At 45.3% G+C, this 17,035-nt stretch overlaps 1 protein-coding gene across 5 annotated transcripts in view; it reads left to right on the forward strand.

The window, feature by feature from the left end:
- The window catches only part of fam13b (family with sequence similarity 13 member B), a 46,846-nt gene extending 31,658 nt beyond the window's left edge, over positions 1–15,188 (forward strand). For 2 of the 5 annotated variants that reach the window (XM_086137538.1, XM_086137571.1), the window contains 16 exons: positions 974–1,072; positions 1,157–1,223; positions 1,302–1,384; positions 2,144–2,177; positions 3,279–3,372; positions 4,659–4,742; positions 4,984–5,263; positions 6,303–6,444; positions 7,758–7,839; positions 8,243–8,383; positions 9,790–9,995; positions 10,073–10,156; positions 10,238–10,333; positions 11,351–11,718; positions 11,799–11,900; positions 14,913–15,188. In XM_086137538.1, the coding sequence (XP_085993664.1) occupies positions 974–1,072; positions 1,157–1,223; positions 1,302–1,384; positions 2,144–2,177; positions 3,279–3,372; positions 4,659–4,742; positions 4,984–5,263; positions 6,303–6,444; positions 7,758–7,839; positions 8,243–8,383; positions 9,790–9,995; positions 10,073–10,156; positions 10,238–10,333; positions 11,351–11,718; positions 11,799–11,900; positions 14,913–15,036 (2,086 nt within the window). In that variant the 3' untranslated portion in view covers positions 15,037–15,188. The remainder of the gene's footprint in view (positions 1–973; positions 1,073–1,156; positions 1,224–1,301; positions 1,385–2,143; positions 2,178–3,278; positions 3,373–4,658; positions 4,743–4,983; positions 5,264–6,302; positions 6,445–7,757; positions 7,840–8,242; positions 8,384–9,789; positions 9,996–10,072; positions 10,157–10,237; positions 10,334–11,350; positions 11,719–11,798; positions 11,901–14,912) is intronic. The other 3 variants (XM_086137547.1, XM_086137563.1, XM_086137554.1) reach the window with 3 other exon arrangements.
- The last annotated feature ends 1,847 nt before the right edge of the window (positions 15,189–17,035 follow it).

Raw genomic sequence — 17,035 nt, forward strand, 5'->3', positions numbered from 1 at the left:
TGTTCTTGACGTAATTTTCAATAAATGGAAATTCAGACAAATCTGAGTGGATTTTTATAGGTTGGCTACTCAGCTATGGGATTTTCCCTTCTTTTTTTTTTTACCTTGTTCATTTATGTTTCTGAACTGCAGTGTGTTTCTTGTACTGTATGAAATGAGCATGGATGCACAATTCTTTTGTGGTTCTAGATTCGAATTATGAAGTTCAAAACACAATTTTTTAAAAAGTATTCAAATTTAGCAGTTTAAGAAAAAAATGGTATCAAAACTATTGAACCGTGACTTTAAAGCAAAGGTGTCAAGCTAAGGCCTGGGAGCCAGATGTGGGCCATGACATCATTTTATGTGGCTTGCGAAGGCAAATCATGTCCGTTGATGTCATGTTTTTTTGCAAATTGTCTCCACTGCACAACACTGACATATTAGATACTCCAAGATTTTTTTTGTTATCAATCCTCCTGTCAAAATAAACTGAAACATAGTTCGATGAGAATTTTTTGTCTTCTGATTTCCAAACTAGTTATCCATCATTTATTTGTGTAAAAGTGAGAGCATCAGGCGATCAAACATTTATATTTGTTTGTAGCCATAATGGCCCTCTGAGGGAAAACAACACAACAATGTGGCCCATGACAAAAATTTGTGTGACAGCCATGCTTTCAAGTATCAAATGAACAGTACCGTGAATTTTGTGTATGGCTGCATCGTGAGTAACAATCGCATATTGCGAAATGTTAGCACACGTAACGCAGCACACCTAATATAACATGGAGCGGCACATATACTAACACTTGCAAAAGTGTAACCGATGGTCACTGTGTAAAATGTGTCACATGCGTAACCTAACTTGTGAAACAATGCGTAGCAGCCCTTATGCCCCACCGTGTTAAACAACAAATGCACCGAAAACCCATCACTCTGGAGTTGTAAAACGCACGTTGCGTGTCATTGACCACATGTTGTGTGTCTTCAGGATCATCGAACGAACCATCAGGGCAGCAGTGAAGCAGCATTTCTTGGATCTTAAGTCCTCCATTGACCAGGACCTTGGCAACTTTGACAGCCACCAAGGGTGACAGACCAACACGATTTGACACGCTAAGCTTTGTGTGACACATTCTCCTTATCCCCTGAACCCTCTTTTACCTTCTTTCAGTGAGACAGCGCAGTCTGCTGTTTGCCTTGGTGAGCACCAGAAAAATACAGACCAGAAAAACACGCAGGTGAGGATGGAAGTCTTGGAGCTTGATTTGCATCCAAGACACAAACTGTTAATGGCTTTTGCTGCCCGTTCCTCCCAGGATGCACTGGGGCGCCTGGAGGAGGGTTCAGGAATGGAGCTGGATGCCGTCCGAGATACCGAGAACAACATCGGCGCTGCCAGGTATAGGTTCATTACTGCCTTTGATTTGGTTTGGAATGCGTCTCTCTCGAATGCTGGGGCCACTCAAGGCTTCCGCTGGCGGATAACATCGCCCACGTTTACAAATCGTTTGGCTGCAGACTATACTGAAATGGCCGAAATGTAACAAATAGTCGCTTGTGCCCTGCATGGTTTAGCAACGCGTCATGGCTGCTGTGATCATTTGATCATGGTAGTTAGTACGTCCACCAAGTAAAACATGTGATTCCGATAAGGCAATTTAGATTCAAATTTCAAAATCATGTGACATGTTCACATGCTTTTGTGTGTGTGTGTGTGTGTGTGTGTGTGTGTGTGTGTGTGTGTGTGTGTGTGTGTGTGTGTGTGTGTGTGTGTGTGTGTGTGTGTGTGTGTGTGTGTGTGTGTGTGTGTGTGTGTGTGTGCGCGCGCACACACACGACTCATCAACTCTTAAATTAATTCTTGACGATTTGATCGTCATTGCGATGAATCGACTAATCTTGGCGGCGTTAATGTGCACATGCCGGGACATGGCCTGGATCTATGTTCAACGATGAGGTTGGTGGGTCGGGTAAAACAACAACAACAAAAAACAACCAACAAAAGCAAGAAGCAAAAATCTGTTTTTTCATCTGAGAACCACACTATTTTTTATGGATACCCCTCATTATGTATGATCTCATAATAATTTGTTCCCATGGACCCAAAAGACATTTTGGGAAAGATTTTGATGTGACCATGTTTGTGTTGTGCTTTCAGTGCAGATCATCAGCCTGGTGATGCCACACATTGCGTAAGTTAACTCACTTATGGCACGCTACATTAGTAAAACATATAATGTAACATGTCGTAGCTTAGTGTACCATATATCTTAGTGCAGGGGGTACCCAACCTTTTTGGACCGAAGATCTACTTTTCGATCAACTAACCTCCCGGGATCTACCCTTCCCGGCACGCACACACACACACACACACACACACACACACACACACACACACACACACGCCATGATGAGAAACAGCCTGAAACTGAGGCATGCGATGCACTTTTGCAGCCTGTTAACTATCGTAGCTCACACTTTCCGTTTTAAAGTGCTGCCCTGGGCCCTCCGAGATTCCCTATTCTTTGCCCGTGCCCTCGGTGAATTGTACACGAAGCAAACTCTGAATGAGAATAATGACAATAAAAAATAGAGCGCAACAGCTCTGATCACAAGCTGCAATTGCAGACTGCTGAGCACTAACAACTTCCGGTGACGTAATCATACGCCACCGTAAATTCAAGATTTACCTGCTTTGTTTTATTTTTAATTTTTTTTTTTGGTGAAAATGAGACTGATTAGGATGATTAGGATGCAGAGTACATTAACACAAAAATATATATATTACTAACATGTACAAAGACACACAAATGGTTGTTTGTTTTTGTTTCTCCTCGACACTCCTCGGATCTACTTGGGACCTGTCTTAGATCTACCGGTAGATCAGGATCGCCGTAATGGGCACCCCTTAGTGTAATACGTGTCATGTCACATGTGACATGATAAATGTGCCACATTGTGTATAACGCGATACGTGCAACCCTAATGCAAGATAAATAATGAAACGTAACGAAAAGCGTGAATCGTAGCACGTTACCTCACCTCACACACCATAACGTTGTGTAATTGATTAAGTAATGCACATAACGCAGCACATTGGCATTGTGTATCACATGTAAGTGTAACGCAAACCACGACTCGTAGGTGATACTAGAAATGTAATCCAGTGTAACACACAGGGCACTGCGTAAGGCAACATTACCATTTTTGAACGTGTAATGCAACACAAGTAACTTTATTTAACAGCGTAAAAAGTAAAGTCATGCACATCTTCTCTCGTTCTCACCTTGCAGGACTCTTCATACGACCAGAATGCCAACACCAGCCAAATGTTAAGCAGTGGCAACGCCCCGCACATCCAGCTGTTCCCCGACCACCAATGGGACGGTGCGTGACAAAACAGACCAAAACATGACTCATCCTCCTTGTGCAGCATGATTTTTTTTAACTGTATACCATTAAAACTATATGACAAAAAAATTAAAAATCACCAATTCGTGCTTATTGTAACACCCATAAGAGGTTGCCCAAATGGTCTGTACTGTTTTAGGGGACATGACATGAGGTCAATTACAGGAGGGGTTTGGGAGGTACGGCCCACCGAATTTCAAATAGGTTCGCCCAAAGGGGTGTGGCTACTTTCTTTTGAACCCTCGTATCAACTACTGAGTCAATCTTCACAAAACAGGTATAATCTTGGATAGGGAATTTCAATGTGAAATCATTTCGAAGATTGGTGCATAATTTAACTTTACCTTTTGGCCCAAAATTTGACCTTGTGGTTCACGCAACCTTAACAAAACTTTTCATGAAATGTTACTTACAATCAAATTGAAATGTAGAAAGTGAGGTAAGCCTCCAAAGCTTTCCTAAAGAAAGATGTTGTTCAGCTCAGTTGGTGCAAATCATATCCATGACGATGGGAGCAGAATCCGTACAGCGGCACCACCTAGCCCCCTCTCCAGATCAGTGGGGAGGGGCAAGGACAGACAGAGGAAACTTCGGCAGTCAAACAGGCAACATGTCGTTCCAACAAAATGCAAGAGTATACAAATGAGTCTTAAGTTGCGTTTTAAACATTTCAACTGAGGTAGCTGCTCTAATTTGCGTGGCGAGGGCATTCCAGAGCACTGGAGCCCGAATAGAAAACACTCTAGAACCTGCGGACTTCTTTTTGGCTCTTGGAATCACTAAAAGACCAGCGTGTTGTGAATGAAGAGTTCGGGGTGGAACATACGGTGTCATTAAGTCAATAAGATAGGAAGGTGCTAAGCCGTGTACTATTTCATAAGTACCAAAACCTTAAAATTGCATTTCATTGCACCTCATATGGCCCGAAAGCCAATGCAAAATGTTCTTTGCGGGAACGGATTAGTGCCATTCCCACTCATGCCTCTGGGAAAAGATGATTTAAGGCTGTGTTTTGAATTAGGGGCATTGTCACGGGACTCGTATCTCAAGGCATCACTGTTAGTAGTTTGCAATCAGCGCAATTGTTCAAAGGTTTGGGGTCATTTCGAAATGTATCATGTCAGGCAGGCCAATTAAATGCTCTTCCACGAGGGCTCACTCTCATGCTTGTGGTGAAAAAGCAGGACGCGCCTTTGCATTGACCGAATGTTGCCGACCGATGGAGCTCACCGCTCGTCTTCTCCTCCCTTCACCCCAAACAGCACCACCTCTTCCTCATCATCATCACCACCTCCACCTCCCTCTCATAGATTTCTCATGTATGCACCTGCAGAAAGAAGGCCAAGGTGAGTGGTTGTACATGTGAGACCGCACCTCTCACCCAACCAACTTCACCCGTCCTCGCTCTCTCCCCGATTCTGCTGTCCACCGGAAACATAGTGAAAGGGCTCTTATGGCTATTCCTGTTTCTTCTTTCAATGGGATGTTTTCCTCTCTGTGTCTGCCCCGAACACATCAAAGCCTCTCATGTTGTCTTGACACCAACGGAACGTGTAAGACTTGTCCTTCACTTGTGTCCTCCGGCAGATCCGGTTCCGGCCTTCAAGTCGTGGCAGGACGACAGCGAGAGCGGCGAGGCTCAGCTGTCCCCCCTGGCGGGACGTATGGTTCCCCTCCCACTGCTGCCCCTGGAGGAGGATGACGGGGATGAGGGCGGTGGCGAGGGCGGGGGGGAGGACGCCTCACCTTCGTCCTCTCGCTCGCACCCGCACCTCCTGGCGCGCCGCTTTCTGGACTTCGGCATGCACGGTGCTCAGCGCTTCTTGCAGCAGGATGCCGACGCCACCTCCCCCACCAAAGCACACAGGTGAAATGCAGGCCCAAGAAAAAGAAGATTGTCAAAGTAAAAAATACAGACTCTGAAATGTACTGACATTTTTACTGTGAATTATGTACTATGCCCATTTTAATAACTTGGCAGAGGTCGGTTGTTACCAGCTACGTTTACTCCGTTACAATTACTTTTACATTACATATTGGATAAATTGCACTTGTCAGAATTTGACTCATGACTCATTACATTGACTTCATCCCTTACTTTGAGCTAAATTTCACCTCGTACTGAACTTGTCTTTCCATCCATTTTCTAATCCGCATCTCCTCGTGAGGGTCGCGGGCAATGCTGGTGCCTGTTTGCAGCCAATCGCAGGGCACACATAGATGAACAACTATCTGCATTATATAATGTGTGTGTGTATATGTGTATGTATGTATATATATATATATATATATATATATATATATATATATATAGAGAGAGAGAGAGAGAGGGCGGCCCGGCAGTCCAGTGGTTAGCACGTCGGCTTCACAGTGCAGAGGTACCGGGTTCGATTCCAGCTCCGGCCTCCCTGTGTGGAGTTTGCATGTTCTCCCCGGGCCTGCGTGGGTTTTCTCCGGGTGCTCCGGTTTCCTCCCACATTCCAAAAACATGCATGGCAGGCTGATTGGACGCTCTAAATTGTCCCTAGGTGTGAGTGTGGGCGTGGATGGTTGTTCGTCTCTGTGTGCCCTGCGATTGGCTGGCAACTGATTCAGGGTGTCCCCCGCCTACTGCCCGGAGACGGCTGGGATAGGCTCCAGCACCCCCCGCGACCCTAGTGAGGATCAAGCGGTTCGGAAAATGGATGGATGGATGGATAGATAGATAGATAAATAAACCCTGATTCTTTAAGACACCATAAATTTTTGAAGGCATCAACACTTAACCCCAAACTCAACCTAAGATACGAACCGAACCGTGGATTTTGTGAACCGTTCCACCCATCTTGAGTATAGTCGCAAATGCTTTGTTCTGACTTCCCGCCCTTGCCCTTGGCACACACTTGACCTGAATTCATCCTCTTCAGGCCGAGGCGAGCGTCGTTCGGCTCCAAGGAGGCGCTGAGAGGAGGCGACTCCGTGACGCACCAGCTCACCAAGAAGCTTCAACACCTCAAGAAGAAGATCAAACAGTTTGAGGAGCAGTTTGAGAAGGAGAAGAACTACAAGGTACGAGAGAAATCGCAATGAGCAAGTCATATACTCTGCGTTTCCAAATTATTGTGCAAATGTTGTTTTTCTCAATTCTTTCTCAATAAATGGCACTCTGCATAATTTTCAATTCATCAGCTGTCACGGAATAGTTGAAATATTTTTCAACAAAGCTCACACTGCAAACAGTGTTATTTTCAAAAATGAAAGCATAGTTTTTGTTCAAATTTACTCTTCGAAATGATGATACCACAGCGGTTTTGTGGGAAACACTGACGGAAAAACATTCTAGATCCGGGGTTCTTAACCTTGTTAGAGGTACCCAACCCATCCGGTTCATATGCACATTCACCAAACCCTTCATTACTGAAAATTAAAAATAGGACTTTTTTACAAATTCTCAAGACATTAAAAAAAAACACATTGTTTAAAACCAGAAAAAAAGTCAATAAAATTACATGCCGTAAGTATAGGTTTTTAAAATTGTATGACGTACTCCCACGACAGTCACACGGTGGCTACTGAGCGAACTAAATTGCCCACAGTACTGATTGGACACGCAATGTCATGTAATCATCTGCAGCCAGTGATGGCCAAGCGGGCGTGTCATAACAATACATTACATACATGCTGATTTATATAGCGCTTTCACAACAGCGACAGCTGTAACAAAGCGCTTCACAAAACAGTTAACATAAAGTAAAATAGTAAACACAACACATAACATAAAACACGGACAGTCGTGCAGTCCTAACCACTTTTCCGTCACACGCTTTGTTGTTTGAAGCGGTTTGAGATGAAAGAGGAGAGAATCAAAGTGTCCTTTAACCAGTGGATCAGTGACGTCATGCTCAAAATGTGCACACGTCGGCTACAAGCTAAGTTTCAAAGTCAACAAGAAGCTGTAGCATCCATTGAGAAAAAGGAGATTGGTTCACTTCTCCTGTCCCATGGAAATCCATTTCAATTCCAAGCGGCGACTCACAGTTCCAAATACGCATCGGCGCTCCGCGCCAACGCTCCTCTCTCCTCATCCTAACGAATCAACATGTTGAGTCGCGTGTGTCTCATCCTGCATGGCGGAGGCTCCGTCGAACCCCTGAGACATATTCACCACCCGCTTATCGAACCCAGGTTAAGAACCACTGCTCTAGATGACTGTACCTCTACTGTACAAGGATGGCAGTACAGTAAATGGTTGAGCAATGTATCATGTTCACAACAGTGAATGAGTTAAATTGGGGTGCACCTGCAGTAAACTCCATTGATTCGCACCCCAAGCCTGCGTGCTCTTGATCATTTCCATTTTTGGGGGTGTGGTGTGTGTGCAGCCGTCTCACGGCGACAAGGCAGCTAACACCAAAGTCCTCAAGTGGATGACTGACCTCACCAAGATCCGACGGCAGATCAAAGGTAGACGCGCCTCGCGCGTGTGCGTGTGTGTGTGTGTGCGCGTGTGTGCGTGTGCGTGCGCGCGTGTGCGTGTCGTATGAGCCGTGAGTGTTTAGCGCCATGGACACCCACGCGCCCAAACACGTGCACACACACACTGCATGAATGCAGCACTAACCAGTGGCTCTCACACATCCACCCTTCAGTGGGACGCCAGTGAAATTGCAAACCCGTGAATTTGTACAATGGCTGTTATAGCACCCGACACGTGGCGCCCAATCCCGTGGTCCCCCTCGGCGAGGCGACCGTCGCCTCCTTTGTGGAGGCCGCCGCATATGTCCTGTGAATAACCCGAGAACTCGCTTTCCTCCCTCTCTCGCAATCCCCCCCCCCCCCACCCACCACCACCACCCGACCGACCCAGGACGCCAGCACCACCTTTTTCCCAGGAGCACGTTGAGGCACCAGACTGTGCTCCACTCACACAGGCGCCATCCTGCGCCGCCCACCCTCACGCCCCCCTCACATTGCACACTCGCCCCCCACTCGGGCCCGTGTCACCTCAGTAAGTAGCAGCCTGCCCGTAAGTAGACGCGTCCACTGTTAGGTGGCCCTGTGAGAGCATCCCTCCCGCTTCCTTCATGTCGACACGTGCTCTTTCTCTGTGTAAATGTGTGTGCTTGTGTGTGTCCATCGTATGTGTGATGTCATTCAAGCTGTTGTGGTTTTTATTGGGGTTGTTTTGAACACAGCTATGATATAGTTCATTAGATCTCACACATACACACACTAACTTATCCATTCATGTTTTCTGGTTTCAAGTCTTTGTTTGTGTTCAGATTCGGGTTTCAACGCCGGGTTCCAATTTTGGGTTTCACAGTGCGATTGGGGTTTTCAATTGTGGGTTTGAATCTGGAGGAGTGTTTTAAATGAGATTTGGAATTGGACGGTTTAAAGCGTAAGGTTAGAGTTTTAAAGGGAGAGTTTGTGAAAAAAAAAAGTTTTTTCAATATTAATTTAGAAACCCACCATTAAGTTTAATAATATGCAAAAAAAAAGGTTCAATCACATCACAGTATTAATGTAATTGTAGGTGAATTCATCACTAATATATTACAGGAGGCCGCCATATTTTGCCGCAATCTGTCTTCTGCAGTTACACGAAAGAGACAAACTTAAGCGCGAACGTAGAGCCTCAACATGATGACAGCATGAGTAACAACTGCGTTGCACTTACTCTGTCACGCGACGGAATACTTGAAGTCGTTTGGGATGCCATTTTGCTTGCACCTCTGCTGGAATGGGTACAAAGCTTGCGAAGTATTCTCTCTCCGAGGCTCTGTCGTGCGCATGCTTAAAAAAAGCGGGCGCAGTGAGCTTCGGTCATTGCATTCTATTACGTCGCCACTAGGTGGCACTAAAGTCTACACACTGTACCTTTTAACCCTTTCAGGGAAAGCAATTACTAGAGTGGACAATTTGTCATGTGATCAGGTTACACAGGGTGTGTGAAAGGGTTAAGTTGAGCTTCAGGTTTTAAGTTGGTGTCAAACAAGGGTCAGGGTTTCCATTTAGGATTTCAAACCAGAATTTTGGCCTTCTAATTCAGCTATTCGGTCAGTGAGAAGTGACAGTTTGTTGCATGGGGTAGGGTTGGAAAATAGGGTTTCAAGCCTGGCTTAGGGTTGAACTCTCATTTTCAGTCAAGGTAGGGATTAAAGTATTGGGAAGGGTTTTAAAGTAGGGCTTCAAGCCATCACAATATCAATTGCTTGGGTCCACCATCTTTCAATGTTATCGAGTCCTGTGTGCGTGTGTGTGTCAATATTGCATGTTGCATCCGTGTCTGACATGTTGACATTGACAAGGTGTTAGTGTGGTGTGTTGCCGTCAACTCAGGCTCAGTCGTCGGTTGCTCTCTAAACATCTCCCACGTGGCGTTGTTCTCCTTCTTGTCGGTTTGCGGCACAGACGCCAAACAGCGCGCCGAGAGCGAGCTGGGCCCTCAGACTCGCCCCCGCAGCAACACGCTGCCCAAGAGCTTCGGCTCCTCACTGGAGCAGACGTCGACGCACCAGGCCTCGGCGCCGCACCCCACCCGCGAGGAGACCATGGAGCTCATCCAGAGACGCGTGAGCGGCAAGCGGCAGGAGGATGGCTGGCCCGATGACATCAAGGTGAGCCGCTCGTTAGCCTTAGTAAGATTAGCGTGGCATCGGATGACGTTGACGCCATTCTTTGGTGCTTGCCGCAGAAGATGACAAAAGAACAACTGTCCTGCGAAAAGACCGTCCTCCAGAAGAACCTGCTGCACTACGAGGGCCTGCACGGGCGACCGGTCAGTTCGCATACACACATGGAGCTTGCTTCCTCTGGGGCCGTACACTAAAAATGGGTCCTCTTCAACGCGCGGTGCCAGGTGACTCGCGAGGAGCGTCTGGTGGTGAAACCTCTCTACGAGCGTTACCGTCTCATCAAGCAGATGCTCACCAGAGTCACCATCACGCCCGTCACTGTGAGTACACGCGCATCATTTGCGAAAGTAGCGGAGATGTTTGGATGATTAGCTTTGGCCTCATTTGCATAGTCAACGTAATTAGCATGACAAAGTTTTAGTATCAGAATATTTGGGTTCTGAGCCAGTGTTCATGTTTCAAAGTAGAGTCTCAAGACAGTGTTGGGATTTCAAAAAAAAAGGTTTTAGGGTTACAAATATTTGCTTTCAAACGAGGGTTCCGGGTTTCAAGCCAATCATTTTGTTCAAAGTTTGGTTTTAACCCTTTCAGGGACAGCGGTTGCTACAGTGGACAACTTATCATATTGTCAGGTTAGAGGGTGCATGAAAGGGTTGAGATGGCACTGTGAAGTTTCAAGCCTGTGTTGTGTTCCACAGTAGGATTTTAGGCCAGGGTTGGTATTTCAAATTTATGTTTCCAATTCGAGGTTAGATTTCAAATTTGGGTTTCAAGCCTGTGTTATGGTTCGAATGAAGGTTTTCAGCCAGGTTCATGCTTCAAATTCGAGCAGGGGTGTCAAACTCATTTTTGTCGCGGGCCACATTGTAGTTACGGTTTCTCTTGGAGGGCCATTATGAATTTTGGGAAACCATATAAATGTTTCATCCCCTCACAAATTATACACGCAGCGCACAACAAATTGATGAATAACTACTTTTAAAATCAGAAGTCAAGAATAATGACTGTTAGTGTGGATTACATATGACAATTTGAAATTTTGGTACAGACGTTTGCGAACATCTTTGAACTTGACATGCTTGATTTGCGTTCGCCGGGCCACATATAATGATGTGGCCGGCCACATCTGGCCCCCGGGCCTTGACTTTGACACCAGTGAATTAGAGTGTCAAGTCGGCCTCGGGGTTTCAAGCTACGGTCATAATTCTTCGCATCTGTGGCATTTGCGTTATTAACATAAGCTATAGTACCATCTTAGCATTTGAGAGACATCATCATTATGTGTTAGCATCATTAGCATTAGCAACAATCTCAGGTTGACATGTTATCCCGCCCAGGTGTCTCCTTCCAGTAAGAGGCGGAGCCAAATCCTCCAACCAATCATAGAGGGAGAGACGGCTCACTTCTGGGAGGAGATCAAAGAGGATGAGGAAGGGGAGGAGCGAGCAGCAGGAGAAAAAGACGATGGCAATGAGGAGGACAAGAAGAAAGAGGAGGAGGACTACAACGAGGAGGATGAAGAAGAAGATGAGGAGGAGGAGGAGGAGGAAGGAGAGAGCAGCGGAGGAGAGATGCAGAGTTCAGAGGTCATCATGGCCATGGAGATGAGCACCACCGCGGGGGGGTCCATGAGGGCCAAGATGGAGGAAGGCTCCGGGAAGATGGCGCTCGACCTGAGACTGTCCAGCTCTAATGCCTCGTCCATGTGAGAACACCCGTGCACAGACGCACATGCACACGGTCCTCATGACTGTGACGTCACGCCCTCTGTTTTGTGCATGTTAGGCCAGAGCTGCTGGAACAGCTGTGGAAAGCCAGAGCAGAGAAGAAGAAACTGAGGAAGACCATCAGAGAATTTGAGGAAGAATTCTATCAACGGAACGGCAGGTACGTGCGCACTGCGTTAGGGATTCAAACCACGGTGAGGGTTTCAAGTTAGAGCGTGAGGCCAATTTTCTAGTGTTCATTGAAGATGAGATTTTAGCGATTCGTTGTTGCAACTCTAATTATAACCCAGTGGAAGGTTTCAAGACAGTTTTAGGGTCTCCACCTTAGGGTTCGAGTTCCAAGACAGGGCGACAGTTTCAATTCAGGATTCTGGTTTCAAATGAGGGTTCGGATTTCAAAGTAAGTTTGTGAGGCATTTCTGGTCGGGATGGGTGAATACCCAGATTAGCAATCGGGCCGCTACTCGACCTCATCTCAAGGCATCGGTTCTCACAACAGTGGTGTGGCCTTTTCATGATCAGGAATTAAAGGCATACAATACATGTCTGACAGATGCCCATTCAGATGGGATTTCCGTCGGTGCTTACAAGATCCGTCCGTCTTCATCTTTTTTTTTAAATCATTATAAATTAACCTGTGGTCTTCATTTCATTTGTGTATGTCATTTTCCCCACCCTCCCAATTAATAGTTTTATCGGAAAATGCGCCGGGCGCCCTTCCCCTCAAACCCCGCTGTCGGGCTACATGCCTTCCTGGTTCCCGCTCTGCTTTTCCTGCCATTTCCGATCAGTTGAGGATCACGTGATCACTTAGCTGATTGCCCCTAAAAATAAAGATGTCCCCTTCCTTTGGCAGTAATGATTTGAACACCAACTCAGATATGTGGCTTTCTGTTCATTACAGTATTTTCACGACTATAAGGCGCCATTAAAAGTCTTAAATTTTCTCCAAAATGGACAGGACGCCTTATGATGCGGAGCGTCTTGTGTATGCGTTGAGTTCCAAAACCTGACTGACAGCCGACACGCTGTTTATATAGAGAAAAGGCGGAAGTGACTGTGGACAGGCATGCGGCAAAGAAGTCGGCCAATCAGTGAAGGGTGCGCGTGTATATATACATATATGGGGAGGGAGGGAGGGAGGGAGGGAGGGGGGGGGAGAGAGAGAGAGAGAGAGAAGGCAGACGTGAGTGAGGACAGGCATGCGGCAAAGAAGTCCGCCAATGAGTGAAGGGTGGGCGTGTAAGTGGACGCTAAAGGGACTCCCCAAGCAGGTACCAACACCTGTATAGAGTGTGGCTATGTGCATTGTTGCAAAACAACTTCGGTTTTGGTTTCTAAGAACCCCGAAAATAAATTCTACAAAGAGACACGCCTACGAAGCTCAGTTCAAACTTCAAGCCATCGGTTATGCTTTTGGCATGCGTGCCCATCTCACAGCAGCGGTGAAAAACCAAGTCAAGCAAATGAACTTTGAGCTTGCCGTTATTCCCGGAGGCTTGACTAAAGAACTCCAACCGCTGGGCATCGGCATCAACCGGGCGTTCAAAGTAAAGTTGCGACCGGGCGTTCAAAGTAAAGTTGCGAGCGGCATGGGAACAATGGATGATCGATGCCAAACACACCTTTACAAAGAGTGAGAGGCAGCGCTGGGCGAGTTACGCCACAATTTGCCAATGGATTATGGCTGCTTGGACGAACGTGTCTGCTTGCACTGTTGTTCGAGTTTTTGTCATTTCTGTGGAGCCACATGGCAATGAGAGTGACTCTGACAACGAGAGGGAACACGGCGTTTTTGATGGATTACCGGTACTTGCACAATTGTTCAGTTCTGATACAGAGGATGAGGACTTTGATGGATTTCTGGGTGATTATTGATCGAAAAACGTGAGTACATTGTACGATGGCTAAATAAAATACAACGGAACTCAGTTTTGCTTCCGTTGCCTTTTTAAAAACGTGTTTTTAGCTTGTATCTGTATGTCTTGGCATGCTACCGTATGCTTCAAGCTAACGTGTTTTTAGCGTGCGCGCATGTATGCCGTATGTTTAAGCTGGCGTATGTTTTACCACTTTAAAACTGCGCCCAATAATACGGTGCGTTTTGTCTATGTGTAAAATACAGAAATAGCACCCATTAATGAGACTGCGCCCAACCATACAGTGCGCCGAATGGTCGTGAAAATACGGTAAATCCAACGTGAATCCCCTGCTGAATGGAGAAAAAGTCCTTAAAAATGGTTAAATTAGCTCTCAAAAGTCCTTAAATAAAAAGCAAGTGGAAGAGTGGCAACCCTGCAATCACCCAAACCCCGATCGCCTTCACCCCAAACAGTCCAACATATAATCAAATGCGACCCAAGTATGACAATGAGTGACACAAGCATATGTATGACAAGGATTAACGTCCTTTGAGCTTCATTAATTACATGTACTGTACCACTCAATGCAATCTGGGAACAGAGTTTCTTTACTGTTGTTATCATTAGCTAGAAACAGGTATGACACTTCATGCTGGTATCTGTCCAAAAAACAAAGTGGTATCGAACATTCCCAGTTGCGTTTTTTGGGAAGCTTCAGGATTTGTTCTCATCGGAAACAATGTCAATCGAAACAATAACACTGATATCGATACGCTGTTCCATCCTCAAAGTGGAAACTACTTTGACGATTGTATTGTATATGTATATTCATCCATCCATCCATCCATTTTCCGAACCGCTTGATCCACACTAGGGTCGCGGGGGGTGCTGGAGCCTATCCCAGCTGTCTTCGGGCAGTAGGCGGGGGACACCCTGAATCAGTTGCCAGCCAATCACAAGGCACACAGAGACGAACAACCATCCACGCTCACATTCACACCTAGGGACAATTTAGAGCGTTCAATCAGCCTGGCATGCATGTTTTTGGAATGTGGGAGGAAACCGGAGTACCCGGAGAAAACCCACGCAGGCCCGGGGAGAACATGCAAACTCCACACAGGGAGGCCGGAGCTGGAATTGAACCCGGTACCTCTGCACTGTGAAGTCGACGTGCTAACCACTGGACTACCGGGCCGCCTCAGTATATGTATATTGTAATATGTATTGTCAAATGAAGTTGGCCAGCATTAAAATGTAAAAAGCATGCAAAAGTATTTGCTTTAATTTGTGATTCCTTCAACCTTTGTTAGAAACGTGCAAAAGGAGGACCGCGAGCCCATGCTGGACGAATACCGAGCCTACAAGAGACTTAAGGCCAAGCTGCGCCTTCTGGAGGTGCTCATCAGCAAACAGGACTCTTCCAAATCCATATAAGCGCACACACACACTTCACAGAGAAAAAAAAACTGAGCAACATTTGATTGACAGCAGCCTCAATCAATCACTGCTCCCCCGCGTCGCATCCATTCAATCCAAGCAGAGCTCATTCATCACCGGGGCCTCAAAGAGTTGTCACTCTTGACGCCTTGCGATTTTTTTATTTTTAGTCGCCCTTTTAACACCAAAAGTTTAAGATCGTTTCATGTTTTGTTTTTTGGTGTCTGTGAATTTAAAAACAAAAAAACCCCCGCTCAAAATGGTTTTTTTTTTCCTCTTTTAATGTGATAAGCTCCTCCATCCCATGTTCTCAGTGGTGGCGGTTTCCTGCAGGCAGGTCTTGAGGAGATTGTGGAAAGCTTGTAAAAGGCAACATTTTGGAGGCAAACGTGTTTGTGATGTCGAGGTGTTCAATATTTGCACAGCATTCATCAGAACGCAGCCCTATTTGTGTGTGCGTGTGTGTGTTGTAAAGATAAAGCAGTACTTCTACAGAACTATATTGTGTGTGTACATACAACCACGCAAAGGATGAATGTCAATTATTTAAATTATTTCATGGTCACCGCCCCTCCCCGTCTTTTTTTTTTTTCATATTTGTGATGACCGAGGTTGTTTTTTTTTATGAATAATTGCTGATATCTCATATCTATGACTGGTTAGTGTGTGATGACTATGATTTGTATTTATCTACCCATTGTACAAATCGGCTATAGAATTTTAGTGCGTGATCCTACCCGTCCTGTGATGTTTCAAAGATTTAAAAGGAAAAAAAAAACTTGCATGCTGCTCCATAGTGACAGGTGGCATCATGTTTTATTGTTTCTATTATTTGTGCCATAAAGAAGCAGCAATAATAAAAGTGTATGGATGATCTCCATTGAACGTGTACTTTTTTTTTCTGTATATGCGCACACAAACGTGGATTCCAGCCAAGGAAATAACATTTGCACCATCACCATCTAATGGCTGTCTTTATCGGTACAAACCAGTTCTCAGAGTTACCATTTGCATTTTTACACCACAGACGTCAGTTAAGTTAACATAACCAATACATAAATACTTAATTTTATATGATTCTAAACTCAACCTTTACCAAAAAAAAAGCCAACATTTAATAATGAGACTAGTGAGTTAGCTCCTGCTGATGAGGTAATTTTTGTTTTTAATCTAAAAATCTTTAGGAACGCAAAGCACCTACTCCGTGTTAACATCCCTCCATCCCTCCTTCTATTATCTGAGCTGCCGTCTTTGGCCAGAAGGTGGGGTACACCCAGAACTGGTTGCCAACCAGTTTCAGGCAGTGTTGTGTCCAAGGACCGGCAACCCGAGGCCAAGGCCAAGGACTTGGAAAATTTTCCGAGGCAAGGCCAAGGCCAAGGACTTGCCTTCAAGCTCAAGGACTGATTTTGAAGCTGAGGCCTAGCCAAGGACATGTATAAAACAATGCTATCATACCACTTGGCAGGTCTTCATGATTTGCAACACCCCTCCATCATAACCCTTTGCACTCCCTAATGCTTGAATGAAGTGTTTTTATTCAAAGAGTAGAACAGTCAGGGTACGTGTTATTTATACTGAGAAAAATAAAAGCATATGATATACATTTATGAATTAATGTTTTAGTGCAGTAGTTTCTTAATATGAATTAAATCAACACTCAACAGGCATGACACGGCACGGAAGACAAGTTGAGAAATGACTTTGCATAGAAGTCAATCACTGAGTGCAGAAAAAGCGGTAATCTCTCAGTGATAATTTTACAGTTTACCGGCAGCGAGTCCCAGGGACTCGCTGATCAGAAAAGTATGAGTCCCATAATGCATTGAGAGAGTCCCAAATTTCGAATTCTGAAATGGTCTACTTATTCAATTGCATATGATTATAACACAAACAACAACATAAACATACAATGATAAACAAATGCTGCAAAAATGTAAATAATTCAGGAGCAGGCCTGAGGATTTCGGAAATTCATGGTAACCGTTTTTCGGTT

Source organism: Hippocampus guttulatus, chromosome 2, assembly GCF_054856545.1.
Source record: "Hippocampus guttulatus isolate MCC_2025c chromosome 2, RoL_Hgut_1.0, whole genome shotgun sequence".
NCBI classification, from domain to species: domain Eukaryota; kingdom Metazoa; phylum Chordata; class Actinopteri; order Syngnathiformes; family Syngnathidae; genus Hippocampus; species Hippocampus guttulatus.